The 16,414-nt window shown below is 40.7% G+C and overlaps 1 protein-coding gene across 3 annotated transcripts in view; it reads left to right on the top strand.

Moving 5' to 3' along the window:
- The first annotated feature begins 978 nt into the window (after positions 1-978).
- LOC110506319 (diacylglycerol kinase zeta) overlaps positions 979-16,414 on the top strand; it is a 143,289-nt gene continuing 127,853 nt past the window's right edge. For all 3 annotated transcript variants that reach the window (XM_036963993.1, XM_036963991.1, XM_036963989.1), the window contains exons 1-2: positions 979-1,288; positions 1,400-1,712. In XM_036963993.1, coding sequence (XP_036819888.1) covers positions 1,438-1,712 — 275 coding nt within the window. In that variant the 5' untranslated portion in view covers positions 979-1,288; positions 1,400-1,437. The remainder of the gene's footprint in view (positions 1,289-1,399; positions 1,713-16,414) is intronic.

Genomic DNA, 16,414 nt, shown 5'->3' with positions numbered 1-16,414 from the left:
AAATCTGTTGAAATCGTACTGTGGATGTAGACCCCAGAATTTCCTGTTTGCTAAATTCACCCAATATCAGTTTATGTAACAAAACAAGCATATAAATGCCAGAACTGACAAGGTTAAAAAAAAATCTGTCGTTCTGCCCCTGAACAAGGCAGTTAACCCAATGTTCCTAGGCCGTCATTGAAAATGAGAACTTGTTCTTAACTAACTTTCCTAGTTAAATAAAGGTAAAATAAAAAAATTAAGTAGAACATGTAGAGAAGTCAGTGCTAGTAAGGGTGGGAATTCAAGTGCAGTGTTTGAAGCTGGTGCACAAAACTGAAAGTAAAAGATGACAAACCAAAATGTGAAATAGAGCACATAGAACAGATCTACAGCTTCTTAGACTTGAATTTCAATGAGAATGGCAGATCTATAACTAACATTTCTATGTGAATGTGGTCGGTCCCTTATGAAAAAAAGATTGCAGTCAGAGTGCAGTATAACTGCAGTATGCTGCAAAAACTGAGTCCAAAATAACACCTTTTTTTTTACTGCAGTAGTTTTGCAGTGTAACTGGAGTCGACTGCAGTTAGTACACTTTCAAAATTGCTATATTTGTTTGTAAAGGGTCGCTCAAAAAGTAACATAATTGCAGCTTTAAATGGGGTATCAGCCTATTCAGTGACACTCACAGAACACCGGTAGAGTCATAGCTCTTATTGCGGGACTTTAACTGGGGGAAATCACCTTCCCAGACAGTCTATTGTCTATACATCCACGTTGCGATTTCAAATAGTGCGATTTTGTCTTTTGTCAAATCTATAAAACAACACTCCAACTTTTTTTTAGCATTCATTTGTACACGTGTGTCATGATTCCACTATTTTCATCCCTTTGCATCAGTTTCAATCGGGGACATTTATTTTTTAAGGTTAAACGCCGATTCCACTACTGTTGTTTGCGCTAATATTATTCACGACCCCACGTGTGGTTGCGCTCAGAGATCAGAGAGAGGAGAGAACTGGAGCGAGCCGCACAGCTGTACAACCGGTTTCTACTTGTTAATACAACCACAAAGTCACAATTGGCTATATCGTAATAATTCATAATATAACAAAAATAGCTTTTTTTGTAAGGTTAGGCATACGCATAGCGGTGTGGTTAAGGTTAGCTTTAACATCCATTTTTAAGAAGATAAACTGTAGAAATAGGCGGGGTTTATGACTTTGTGGCTGTGGTAAAACGACCCCCGTGAAACCTACGGCCACAGGATTTCCGTCTTCGCGTGAATACCGGCGACTATAACCAGGTAAATTCTGCTTAACAAAGTCAGTATCTGTAAGCATATTTGTCACATTGCAAGACGAGTCATAGTTTTGCTTTGGACTTCCAGTGTTGAACACAAGCTACTTTATTTTAGGTTGCAGCACTCCACAGTTGATCCACAGCACGGTATCGATGGCTGAGGCACCGGATACCGGGGACCGTGTAACCCCTATCGTCCATAGCTCTACGGATTCACCCACGGCGACACTGGTGCCACCAACCATAGAAGAACGGGCTGAGGAGGAGGACGTTTTCCTGCCCGAAATGGTGTCACCTGGTCCAGTCTTCAAGACGGGAGAAGTAAAAGGAAAAGTGTCAACTCGGTTGGAAGGTGCGGGGGCATTGACAGCGGAGCAGTTGGATAACGACTTCTTACACTTCGCTATTAGGAAGCAGGTATCATACAGGTAGTACATTTTGAATTTATCCCGCACTTCCTATCTCAATCCCGCACGATATTTCATATAACTACTTCAGTCGGCTACCAATTGTCTGAAGTTGTCTAAAATGTGCAACTTGAAAAAGTCAACATCACCTGCAGCCATAACTATCTCACCTGGTAGCTACTGTCAATTATTTGTAGACAAGACAACATGTGTCCATGTGAGCTGACACCCCATGGCAATATGGTTCTTCATCTAATAGATAGGCCTACATTGAAGTTATCATTAGGCTACGTGATCCACTACAGCATTTTAATAGCATTATAGCAATTTCACATCTGTCAGCAAGGCCATCCTAATGTTCAGTTACCACAGTGTTGGATATCATTCTTACTAAAAGCACCTGCTAATGTCCTTTGGAGTATAGTAAATACATGCTCGTTCATGTCAGCAATGGGGGATGTCAGGAAAGCAACATACTTCTGTGTCCTCCTCAGTCATAACATTGAATTTGAATTGAACCGTAATTCTTATTTACCATGACGCCAAACCCGGACGACGCTGGGCCAATTGTGCGCCGCCCTAACTCCGTTAATTCACAAGCTTTTGGATTAAATACTCTTATCCTTCAAAATCTCAGACTTTTAGGACCAACAATCTTGCTTCTTATTGGAATCCGGGCTATATCAAATGGCTTGTAGTATTATATATTTGACTGGCTGCCCTCAGGCTACTGTTGGCTTCCTGACCCTGTTTGTTGCAACTCAGTGTGCTGTGCAAGTAAATGACATGACAGAGTGAGCAATTTGCCTGCTAACAGTCTTCTGTCAGGAGGAAGTGATGCACAGAATGACCTTTGACCATGACCCCTTACACATGAACCGTGGACAAGTTTTATTAAGCATTCACACAGACATTACTACCACACTCTGTTACATTTGAGTCATTTAACAGATGCTCTTTTCCAGCGTTAGTGTATTTCTAGTGAGTGCATTCATCTTAAAAATGGCTAGGTTGGACAATCACATATCTCAGTCATAGTAAGTACATATTCCCTCAATAAAGTAGCTATCAGCAAAGTCAGTGGTAAGGGGAGGTGGGGGGGAAAGTCAAGTGCGAGTGTTACTTCACTGGGAAAAAAAAGGATTTGGCTACAGTATAGGATTTGGTGTACAGAAGGATTTTGACTGATATACAGCATAACTGTATAATCTCTCTTTGTATAACATCCACCAGACCACTTAATTCAAAATATTTGGTTTGCAATGACAGCGGTAGTGCAGTTTTTCCTCCATAATCCCAACTGTTTCTAGCTTGATTGTAGAGGATGGTGCAATTGTCTGTGCCCCTGACTGACTCATTTTATGTAAGGATTTGAGGGACTATTTTTCTGTGCGGGCTGTGTAGAATGATGTGACTCTAGTCACTGGGTGTTGGTTATTGAGAGTCTGCCACTGCCAGCGGATGCTGTGATGCATTTGTGGCTCTTATGTAACAGGATGAGCAGCAGCAGCAGCAAAGGATCAGGAGGTTTTTTGCATTGTAAATAAGAGGCACTTACTCTGCTTAGTGAGCAGAATGCTGGGCTGGCTGCATCTACTGGCTGACTGGCTGGTCCATAGAGGCCTGATGATGCTGGATGGTTAAGGCTGGTCTGGCAATGAGTGAGGCTGAGGCCATGTCAGTTTGGCTACATTAACATAGATTACCCATCGCTTTCCTCGGTGTCTGTGACTAACAGCGTCAATACAGTGACTCCAACAACAAGGCCTGGGGTAGTGGTCTCGTGTGTGATTCAGATGTTATTAAAGACCAAACAGCACCTGCAGCAGGGGGTAAATGTTGACCGTTAAGGAGATGAGTTATTGTGAAATGTTATGTGCAACCATTAAAAAAAAAAGAGATGTTGTATAATTGCATAGTAATGATAACTACCTTTTTTGTTTGGATGAAATTGTAGATTTTGTGAAAAGCAGAAATGTGTGATAAATACACAATGATCTCTGTTGTTTTGAATCTGTACTCCAGCACTTTGGATTTTAAATGATACAAATAATATGAGGCTAACTAGCAGACTGTCAGCTTTAATTTGAGGATATTTTCATCCATATCCAGTCAACCGTTTAGAAATCACAGCACTTTTTGGTCATAGTCCCCCCATTTTAGGGGACCAAAAGTATTGGGACAAATTCACTTATGTGTATTAAAGTAGGTACAAGTTAAGTATTTGGCCCCGTATTCATAGCACACAATGATTACATCAAGATAGCGACTCTACACATTTGCTAGATGCATTTGCTGTTTGTTTTGGTTGTGTTTCAGATGATTTTGTGCCCAATAAAAATGTCATGACTACATGTGAGGATCACAATGTCTCAGATCAGCTTGGCAATAGCTGACAATCACCAGACCCTCTCCCACACGCAAAGGGGGGAGGAGGGAACGGTGGGGGTTTGACACCTCCACTCCCGGTCGTAAATTTTAAGCACTAGAGAACTCTCAATTCAAGGGCTTTATTGGCATGAGAAATATATGTTAACATTGCCAAAGCAATTGAAATAGATAATCAAAAGTGAAATAAACAAGAAAAATGAACAGTAAACACACTCACAGAAGTTCTAAAAGAATTAAGACATTTAAAATGTATTTTATATATATATATATATATTAGAGGTTGACCGATTAATTAGGGCCGATTTCATAAGTTTTCATAATGGGAAATCTGTATTTTTGGGCGCCGATTTGCCAATTTTTATTTTTTATTTTTTATACCTTTATTTAACTAGGCAAGTCAGTTAAGAACACATCCTTATTTTCAATGACGGCCTAGGAACGGTGGGTTAACTGCCTTGGGGCAGAACGACAGATTTTCACCTTGTCAGCTCGGGGGATCGCAATAATGATCTGCCTCTCTCTCGTTGCACTCCACAAGGAGACTGCCTGTTACACGAATGCAGTAAGCCAAGGTAAGTTGCTAGCTAGCACTAAACTTATATTATAAAAAACAATCAATCATAATCACTAGTTAACTACACATGGTTGATGATATTACTAGATATTATCTAGCGTGTCCTGCGTTGCATATAATCTGACTGAGCATACAAGTGTCTAAGTATCTGACTGACCGGTGGTAGGCAGAAGCAGGCGTGTAAACATTCATTCAAACAGCACTTTCGTGCATTTTGCCAGTAGCTCTTCGTTGTGCGTCAAGCATTGTGCTGTTTATGACTTCAAGCCTATCAACTCCCGAGATTAGGCTGGTGAAACCGAAGTGAAATGGCTAGCTAGTTAGCGCGAGCTAATAGCATTTCAAACGTCACTCACTCTGAGCCTTCTAGTAGTTGTTCCCCTTGCTCTGCATGGGTAACGCTGCTTCTATGATGGCTGTTGTCGTTGTGTTGCTGGTTCGAGCCCTGGGAGGAGCGAGGAGAGGGACGGAAGCTATACTCTTACACTGGCAATACTAAAGTGCCTATAAGAACATCCAATAGTCAAAGGTTAATGAAATACAAATGGTATAGAGGGAAATAGTCCTATAATTCCTATAATAACTACAACCTAAAACTTACCTGGGAATATTGAAGACTCATGTTAAAAGGAACCACCAGCTTTCATATGTTCTCATGTTCTGAGCAAGGAACTGAAACGTTAGCTTTCTTACATAGCATATATTGCACTTTTACTTTCTTCTCCAACACTTTGTTTTGCATTATTTAAACCAAATTGAACATGTTTCATTATTTTTTTGAAGTTATATTTATTTTTATTGATGTATTATATTAAGTTAAAATAAGTGTTCTTTCAGTATTGTTGTAATTGTCATTATTACAAATACATTAATTTTGTAATGTTATTTTTTTATTAGTCCGATTAATCGGTATTAGCTTTTTTGGTCCTCCAATAATCGGTATCGGTATCGGCGTTGAAAAATCATAATCAGTCGACCTCTAATATATATACAGTGTTGTAACGATGTGAAAGTACAAAAGGGAAAATAAATAAACATAAATATGGATTGTATTTACAATGGTGTTTGTTCTTCAATCATAGCCTGTCTTCTCTTGAGGGGCAGGTCTGCCTACGGCGGCCTTTCTCAATAGCAAGGCTATGCTCACTGAGTCTGTACATAGTCAAAGCTTTCCTTAAGTCTGGGTCAGTCATAGTGGTCAGGTCTTCTGCCACTGTGTACTCTCTTTTTAGGGGCAAGTAGCATTCTAGTTTGCGCTGTTTTTTTTGTTAATTACCTGACACAGTTACTTTCTCACAGGAGCTCACTGTATTGCTCAACCTAAGGTGAATGATTTGTCACTAGGTCTGTCCTATTGTTATACTATGTAACTAAAGGAAACACTTTTAATGCTGTCCAGATGGTGTTTCAGATTGTTTCTATTTATAGCAGGGGTTGGAACCGGTTCAGGGAACAGAACTGAAAATCGGAACAGAACCGTTCTTTTAAAAGCATGGGAACCGGTTAATAACGTTATTTTAGGTTCCTGGCATTTTTTTCCCCAGTCCCACAAAAAAAACATAACAAACTATGCAAAACCCTCACTCTGTCACTCGGAAACATATTCTAGTGTCTGCCTGGCAGCTGAAAGTCTTTGCCAGTGCGTGTGTAGTAGAGGTCGACCGATTAATCGGAATGGCCGATTTCAAGTTTTCATAACAATCGGAAATCGGTATTTTTGGGCGCCGGTTTTGCTGATAAACAAACAAAAAAAAGTATATATTTTTGATACCTTTTATTTAACTAGCCAAGTCAGTTAAAGAACACATTCCTATTTTCAATGACGGCCTACAAGTGTGAACGGTGGGTTAACTGCCTTGTTCAGGGGCAGAACGACAGATTTTCACCTTGTCAGCTCAGGGGATCCAATCTACCTTATAGTTAACCAGTCCAACGCTCTAACCACCTGCCTTTCATTGCACTCCACGAGGAGCCTGCCTGTTACACGAATGCAGTAGAAGCCAAGGTAAGTTGCTAGCTAGCATTAAACGTATCTTTTAAAAAACAATCAATCAATCATAATCACTAGTTATAACTACACATGGTTGATGATATTACTTGTTTATCTAGAGTGTCCTGCGTTGCATATAATCGATGCAACTCTGGGGGATGATTTAACAAAAGCGCAATCGTTGGACGACTGTACCTAACCATAAACACCAATGCCTTTCTTAAAATCAATACACAGAAGTATATATTTTTAAACCTGCATATTTAGCTAAAAGAAATCCAGGTTAGCAGGCAATATTAACCAGGTGAAATTGTGTAATTTCTCTTGCGTTCATTGTCAGGGTATATGCAACAGTTTGGGCAGCCTGGCTCGTTGCGAACTAATTTGCCAGAATTTTACGTAATTATGACATAACATTGAAGGTTGTGCAATGTAACAAGAATATTTAGACTTAGGGATGCCACCCGTTAGATGAAATACAGAACGGTTCCGTATTTCACTGAAATAATAAACGTTTTGTTTTCGAAATGATAGTTTCCGGATTCGACCATATTAATGACTAAAGGCTTGTATTTCTGTGTGTTATTATGTTATAATTAAGTCTATGATTTGATAGAGCAGTCTGACTGAGTGATGGTAGGCAGCAGCAGGCTCGTAAGCATTCATTCAAACAGCACTTTCGTGCATTTTGCCAGCAGCTCTTTGCAAGCACAGCGCTGTTTATGACTTCAAGCCTATCAGCCTAATGGCTGGTGTAACCGATGTGAAATGGATGGCTAGTTAGCTGGGTGTGCGCTAATAGCTTTTCAAACGTCACTCGCTCTGAGAGACTTGGAGTAGTTATTCCCCTTGCTCTGCAAGGGCCGCGGCTTTTGTGGAGCGATGGGTAACGCTGCTTCAAGTGTGGCTGTTGTCGATGTGTTCCTGGTTCGAGCCCAGGTAGGGGCGAGGAGAGGGACGGAAGCTATACTATTACACTGGCAATACTATAGTGCCTATAAGAACATCCAATATTCAAAGGTATATGAAATTCAAATGGTATAGAGAGAAATCGCCCTATAAATACTATAACTACAACCTTAAACCTCTTACCTTGGAATATTGAAGTCTCATGTTGAAAGGAACCACCAACTTTCATATGTTCTCAGGTTCTGAGCAACAACGTTAGCTTTTTTACATGGCACATATTGCTCTTTTACTTCTCCAACACTTTGTTTTTGCGTTATGTAAACCTAATTGAACATGTTTCATTATTTATTTGAGGCTAAATTGATTTTTATTCATGTATTATATTAAGTTAAAATAAGTGTTCATTCAGTATTGTTGTAATTGTCATTATTACAAATAAATGAATAAATAAAATTTGTCAGATTAATCGGTATCGGCTTTTTTGGTCCTCCAATAATCGGTATTGGTGTTGAAAAATCATACTCGGTCGACCTCTAGTGTGCAGGCTATATACCTGCCCCTCCCCTCCGAAGCATAGGCTACTGTAGTTTACTGGCGTTACAAGTGTGATTCAGAAATTAGGGAGAGAGATTTTCAGAGGAGAATGGATTAACTTTTTTAATGCTAGTTAAGGATACTGTAGTTAGCACGTTTCACATTTAGATTTATTAACTACAAAAAGGGAAGACGTGTTTTATCTTAATTCTGGTGCCGTTCTGCACACGCAAGCTTGTTAGCTAGCTAGCTCTGGTCCAACGTTAAGCCAACTTTCTAAAGTTCAAAGACATTAAAAGTTCCTTCATAGAAGCCGCGCCTCCGTAGGTATAATCCTGTGGGCCTAATTCAGAGAATGCATGTCATAACAACAAGATGCCCAGCGCTTCAAGCCAAGCCTCCTCCACCCACTCTCATTTCAGCTACACTTGTCTGTCCAATGCATGTAGTCAACTGTATAGCTTGCCCGCTCCATCGCAAGCTGCTCTATCCGCACTGATTGAAGTAATTTAATATCGAGCCAAGTGTTAAAAAAAGAGATATTTCAGAGGTTTAGAAAGGAACGATATAAACCATTACTTTTTTGGGGGTTCGAACCGGTTCAGAACTTTATTTTGCTGGTCGGAACAGTGGAATGGGGGGAGTAAAATGGTTCTGTTCAGAACGAAACGATTGGAAAGTAATATGTTCCAAACCCTGATTTATAGTAACAGTCCTGATCATTTGGACCGCCAAGCATTCCGCTGTCTGAATGCCAAATTGTCCTTGTTTGTTATTTGGGGTAGGCTCAAGGACACAGACAGGTGCGTGCTCTTCTGTCCAGCAGATTAAAACTGGGGGAAATCAAAATGTTAGAAAATGAACAAATCCACGAATGGCAGCTAAATTTAAGTCCCAGGTTTCCTCAAACTCTTTAAACTAGGATAAATTAGAACCTAGTTTCTAGGCCACCAGACAAATAGGTTTCTTTCTATTTAATCTCAATGGGTTTAACCTGGTAAATAAATGGTGCCATGCAGTGTAAGTAAGGGTAAAGGATGACTGAGAGGTTACAAATTGATCCCTTCCATTTGAAACTAAATTGAGGGAACCTGTGGCATACTATATTGTCTGTTGGACGAGAGCTTTGGTGATCTCTTACTGTATATGCAAATAAACTGTACGGATTGTTTGGTGGAGAAATGGGAGCAACAGATTAAAGTAGAGCTTTTTAATTCCATTAGCCCTTCTATGAGCTACGCCTGGGATTATCTTCTTTCATGATATGCACAGACAATAATAGCAATCTATATTTTCAAAAAGGATGTGGGTCTCGTGCTCATATATCACAACCTCCGCTGGCTTTTCGAGTGGCCATGCGTGAGTCAAAGATTATATAGCCATGTATACAGATGGAGATTCAAGTGAAACAAAATCACATTGATAATAAAGCCTGCACGACGACGTGCACCACACGGCCTATTGAAATGCATAATGACCTTAAAGTCACCAGGCCTCTCCTGAAATATGGATAATACCCTTTGTACTCCTGTCCTGAGTCTTTTGCATGTTAGAAAGATGAAGGAAATTGTCATCCTGTCATTGACATTGGGTCACTCTGTGTTGATGCAAAATCAAATTTAACAGGCTGTATATACACTGAATAAACAGACAATGCTAATTTCAGCTCATGTTAGGTCCTCTGTCTCTGTGCCATGGGTCGTATGCCTATAAGGCAGGTCCTTATGGCTCTATTGACACTCTGATTAAGGTTGTTTGTGGTTTGATTGAGGGAGATGCAAGGAGACAGCCCCTCTAATGAAGGGAACTAACTGTCTCGTCTGGACTCAACATCGACCAATGACACTAATGGATGCTGCCCGTAGACCCTCCTCTCCAGTTATTTGTAAATACCCGCATTTCTTGTGATTTATTGCGCTGCACTCAATTACTAACAGGTTGCATTTCCATTTAAACAATAAACCCTGACTTTAAAAAAAAAGAACTGTAAAGAAATACATAAGTGTGTGTCAGAAAAATAGGTGTGGAGAAAAATAGGTGTGGGCCAGACAGAGGTATGTTCACTACCGGTCAAGAGTTTGGGGCCACTTAGAAATGTCATTGTTTTTGGAAGAAAAGCACATGTTTTTTTTTTTCATTTTAAAATAACAACATCAAATTGATCAGAAATACAGTGTTGTAAATGACTATTGTAGCTGGAAACAGCTGATTTAAAATAAAAAAAGGAATATTTACATAGGTGTACAAAGGCCCTTTATCCCCAACCATCACTCCTGTGTTCCAATGGGTCGTTGTGGTAGCTAATCCAAGTTTATCATTATAAAAGGCTAATTGATCATTAGAAAACCCTTTTGCAACAGCTGAAAATTGTTGTCCTGATAAAATACATTTTTTTTAAAATTTATTATTATTTTTTATTAGCCTCTTGTGGGTTCAATTACAGGCTCAAAATGGTCAGAAACAAAGACCTTTCTTCTGAAACTCGTCAGTCTATTCTTGTTCTGAGAAATGAACGCTGTTCCTTGCGAGAAATTGCCAAGAAACTGAAGATCTCGTACAACGCTGTACTACTCCCTTCACAGAACAGAACAAACTGGCTCTAACAAGAATAGAAAGAGGAGTGGGAGGCCCCGGTGCACAACTGAGCAAGAGGACAAGTACATTAGTGTCTAGCTTGAGAAACAGATGCCTCAAAAGTCCTCAACTGGCAGCTTCAGTAAATAGTACTCGCAAAAACATCAGTCTCAACGTCAACAGTGAAGAGGCGTCTCCGGGATGCTGGCCTTCTTTATTTCTGACCAATTTGATGTTATTTTAATGGTCAAAAAAATGTGCATTTCTTTAAAAAAAACAAGGACATTTCTAAGTGACCCCAGGGCTCTGAATTGTCTGATTCTACAAAGACTTCTGTCTGTGGGAGTCATTTATTATTTCTCACAGTCAAGTAATCTGGTTTTCCAGGAAGTGTCTGCAGCCATAAAGGACCAGTTAATAATGTATTTTCCTCTCTACAGAGGCTAAACAGGCCATTGTGTCTGTTCAACCTCAAAATCAATACCTGCTCTATGGCAGTGTTTCCCAACCCTGGTCCTTGAGCACCCCCATCAGCACACAGTTTCGTTGTAGCCCTCGACAAACATTCAACTCATTGCGGGCTTGATGATTAGTTGACGAGTTGAATCAGGTGTGCTTGTCCAGGGTCACAATAAAAAAATGTGTACTGTTGGGGGTAGTCAAGGACTAAGGTTGAGAAACACTGCTCTATGGAAACAAAAGTTATTTGAGAACATTGGGCAACAGCTGGTATGAAACTCTGAACCTCATCATGAATGACTCCACTCAGACCAGAGCTCTGTTTGCTGTGGACTAGATAGGTTGGCATGTGAGAGTATTCAGGCCAGCCGCTCCCAGACTTTACTTCATTACTAATAATTCAAATAAAGCTATTTATTATGTGTGTTTTTAAAATGCCGGGCGGTTAATTTAGTATGTTTTTGTTTTGAACTCGCTGACATATGAAGTCAAGGAGAGCAATTATATGTGAAAATGAACGCGCCATACAATTTGTTTAGATCTTCCACTTCTCTACCTGGATCTGGTGAATCCAATATCCCTTCTATCGGAATACCTCTTCCCATTGTCAAGTTTGCAAATAAAATACTGCAGTTTCAAATGAAATCAAGAACCATTGGGAAACGGCAGCACTCCAAAATGTTTTTAAAGCGGACAAAACTACGTCGCTGTAACGGGTGTCGTCGTCGGATGAGGAGGAATCGGACCAAAGCGCAGCGTGGTGAGTGTTCATGACTTTTATTGAACTGAACACTTAAACAAAAATGACAAAGTGAATCCACAAATCAGTCCTGTCAGGTGAGGAACACTAAACAGAAAACAACTACCCACAAAAACCATGTGGGAAAAAGCTACCTAAGTATGGTTCCCAATTAGAGACAACGATAGACAGCTGTCCCTGATTGAGAACCATACCCGGCCAAAACAAAGAAATACAAACACATAGAAAAATAACATAGAATGCCCACCCAAATCACACCCTGACCAACCCAAAAGTAGAGACATAAAAAGCTCTCTAAGGTCAGGGCGTTGCAGTCGCCTCATTTGACCTTTAAAAAAATAAATACAAATTAGGCCGGGCAAGCTAATGCGTTTCCACAGTTATGCCTTCATCAGATGCATAATGGATGCTCTGAAGGCATAACTGCCGGAAAACGCGTTAGCCTGCCTGGCCAAAAATAAAAAGATGAAATGTAGGTAACGTCTTTTTAAAATTATTTTTTAAAATTATTTTTTAAACATTTGAGTGCAGCTGTTCTTGAACTCGGGATTTCATTTGAAGCCATTGTCACATATGGCAGACCACCCAGCTAATAAAGCGATAGCACACCTGTTACCCACTCAAATACTGTAGCTCTCGGCAACAGCTGAGAAGGGGCACTCTTCTCTCGCCACTGTTGTTGATAATCATGTTTCCTCTCCCATCTTAGGAGGACCCGTAATTACCTTAACCAGGGAATTAAATTGGGAGGAAATAACGTTATCTTTTCTTTGAAGAATAGGCTACACAAACACACCTACACTCCCACGCGCGCACACACAGAAACACACACAGATACAGACATGCACAGAAACACACACAGATACAGACATGCACACAAACACACACCGATACAGACATGCACACAAACACACACCGATACAGACATGCACACAAACACACACCGATACAGACATGCACACAGAAACACACACCGATACAGACATGCACACAGATACAGACATGCACACAGAAACACACACAGATACAGACATGCACACAGAAACACACACAGATACAGACATGCACACAGAAACGCACACAGATACAGACATGCACACAAACACACACCGATACAGACATGCACACACAAACACACACCGATACAGACATGCACACACAAACACACACAGATACAGACATGCACACACAAACACACACAGATACAGACATGCACACACAAACACACACAGATACAGACATGCACACACAAACACACACAGATACAGACATGCACACACAAACACACACAGATACAGACATGCACACACAAACACACACAGATACAGACATGCACACACAAACACACACCGATACAGACATGCACACACAAACACACACAGATACAGACATGCACACACAAACACACACAGATACAGACATGCACACACAAACACACACAGATACAGACATGCACACACAAACACACACAGATACAGACATGCACACACAAACACACACAGATACAGACATGCACACAGAAACACACACAGATACAGACATGCACACAGAAATGCACACAGATACAGACATGCACACAGAAACACACACAGATACAGACATGCACACACAAACACATACAGACATGCACACACAAACATAAGAGAAAAGGAAAAAGTCGATTCCTACAATTTTGAAAAGGAAATGACAGATGACGATGACAGGATGTCTGGTTGTCATGGCGCACCTAAGAAATCAATGCACCATACAATCAAATTGATCAAATCAAATTATTTTTCATATGCGTCGAATACAACCGGTGCAGACTTTACCGTAATCTTCTTCGGTAAGAGCCCTTCCCCAACAATGCAGAATAAAAAAGTAAAGCATTTGCTTTACATAATAAAATAACAATAACGAGGCTATATACAACCAATATCAGTACCGAGTCAATCTGCAGGGGTACGAGGTAGAGGTAAAATGTACATGTAGGTCGGGTTAAAAGTGACTAGGAAATCAGGATGGATAATAAATAGAGTAGCAGAAGCGTAGGTGAAGAGCTTGAAAGTGTGTCCGTTTTAGAATTTTGAGGTGAGAATTTGACAGGGTGCAAACAACGACGAGCAGAGGAAGAGAGTGAGCAACTCAATTTGGACTCACTGACTGGCCTCTTTCTTTTCCTATGTTTAAAATATGAGATCTGCCTGGGGAGTGGAGTACCTCTCTGTACCACTCTAGCTGAGTTACAGCTCGGCTACGTTAGGAAGAGAAATGGAGACTGAGAAATATTGACGCAAATGAAGACTAGATTTATATGGATCACCAAAGTAGGCTTTATCAGCACTACCAATGGGCTTCAGATTGCTATAAGGTTCACCAGAAAATGGTTGTGGGCGTTTTTGTTAATTGAGACAAACTGATTTGCCAATGTTGCCTTCCACTTCCCTCTCGCTGCCTCTGCGCGTTTCCATAGCTGCGAAGAGAGCGTCTGTTTTTTGGAGTGCTGCCCTCCAACGCTTTACTGTTGAACAAAATGGTGACGGTTTATTTGTAATGTAAATAATGTGTGGGGGAAGTGGAGCGCTTCTCCATGGGGAATCAACATTAGAGAAAGAGACTGACTAACTGACTCTGACTCTCTCTCTGAGAGAGAGAGAGAGAGAGAGAGAGAGACTGAATCTCTCGCTCTCTCTGACTGACTGAATGACTTCTCTGATCATATTAAATGTTGTTATTGATGTTACCGGGCAACTGATAATAGATATGACCTTTGACTGTTGGCACACTGCTGGCTGAAATTCTACTCTGAATGTAGATTTGGTCTAGCAACGTTCAGTGCAGTACATGGCATCTAGTGCAACAGTTAGACCTATAGAATATCAGTGAGTGACAGGAGAGCCCGTCTGGTTTGCACTGCTGTCAGTGAACCATGGCAGATGGATGAGTCATTCTTCCAGGTTCCTTATAATAGAGATGTACATGTAGTGTCAGACCGCCCTGGCATTTGGGAAAACGTTACTTTAATGTCACACCTAACGGTCTCGACTCAAATTTGATTTGTTACATGCGCCCGACTACAACAAATGTAGACCTTACCGTGAAATGCTGACTTACAAGCCCTTAATCAACAATGCAGTTCAAGAAATAGAGTTAATAAAATATTTACTAAATAAACTAAAGTAAAAAAAATATATACATATATTATATATATTATGCTGGTCTGCTGTATAAGACCACGCCAGTTTATACTGTATGACCACCCTATCCCATGCTGCCTGAAATGAAACCAGAAGGGATGATGATGGAGAGAGAGACAGAGAGTGAGCGTGGGCACACTCTCCAGCCCCACTGCTGAGTGGGCTTCAGTTTCGACGGCACGACTCTCATTTGGATATAGGTGAGTGGCGAGAGGGAGGCCTAGCTGCTGAAGGGAACCCACACACAGAACGCCCATTCTTGGCAGAGGTCCAGGCTTACCACGAGGGGATGTTTCTGTATTGTCAGTACAGGGAGTACACTGTACGGAGAAATAAACACAGAACAGCTGACTTCAGTGAAACAGCCGTAGCATCTCCCTCTCTCTCTCTCTGCTCTCCGGATTAGACTACTGTGAATTAATGAAGCATTGTCCTAGCAAGTTTACCGTGTTGTCTGGGCTGTCCAGCTCAGTTCTGTTCTAATGGCAGATGAATGACAAGACTGCTGCTGTAACTGTACTGAAGCGCTGTCTTCGGGTTTTATTGACTGTGTTTAGCACATTGCGTTGAGAGTAGACAGTTTGTACAAGTCTTAGTCGTTGTAAGAACCGCAAGGAATATGTGGGAATGTAGCTGCATTATCTACCACCAATCTTTATAGAATGCTGGTTGTGTAGGTTTGGCTGGTTGAGAGCGGTTGAGGAAATCTAAAAGATTCGGAACATGAAGCGTTGACCTAATTTTGAGACACGGTTTAATTATTTTGAACATAAATCAGTCATCATCTCATTTCCCCTCTAGAAAGCGATCAATAAATCACGAATCATTTTTATAAGTTATTTTCTCTTTTTTTTTTTTTCTAGTGTTTTTCTGCTGGAATAGGAAGTTCCGGGTTGTTCTAGGTAAATGTCCTTTCGGCAGTATGTGAAGCGTTGACATAGGAAGCAGCTGTGGTTCAGCTCCTCGTCAGAAAGCCTCAGGGATATTCTACTGTATTACTCTGGCTCGGCAGAATTCTCCACTGCTATAGTTTGACCCTCCAAAGTGCAGTCTCGCGTCGTGCATTGCGTATCCCCGTTTCTTATTCTGCATGATGTTCTTTCAACTGCTGTACAGTATACTTACACACCACTTGTAAGGTACCTCTTTTATTTCAGACTTGCGCCTGTGGCGTTCAGTAACGTGTAGTGTCTCTCTGGTCCTCTCTGTCACTGAAGAGGTTGTCACATAACAGTAAGTACCTGTCAGCCTATCTGAGAGACGGATGGAGATGAGGGTGTGACAGGAAGATCTTTGATAAGGAAAAGGAGCAGCGCTCGCTCACCATTTTTAAAAACAAACTTTTATTCAAGCAGC

Source organism: Oncorhynchus mykiss, chromosome 26, assembly GCF_013265735.2.
Source record: "Oncorhynchus mykiss isolate Arlee chromosome 26, USDA_OmykA_1.1, whole genome shotgun sequence".
In the NCBI taxonomy this organism is placed as follows: domain Eukaryota; kingdom Metazoa; phylum Chordata; class Actinopteri; order Salmoniformes; family Salmonidae; genus Oncorhynchus; species Oncorhynchus mykiss.
This window is presented reverse-complemented; position numbering and strand designations above follow the sequence as displayed.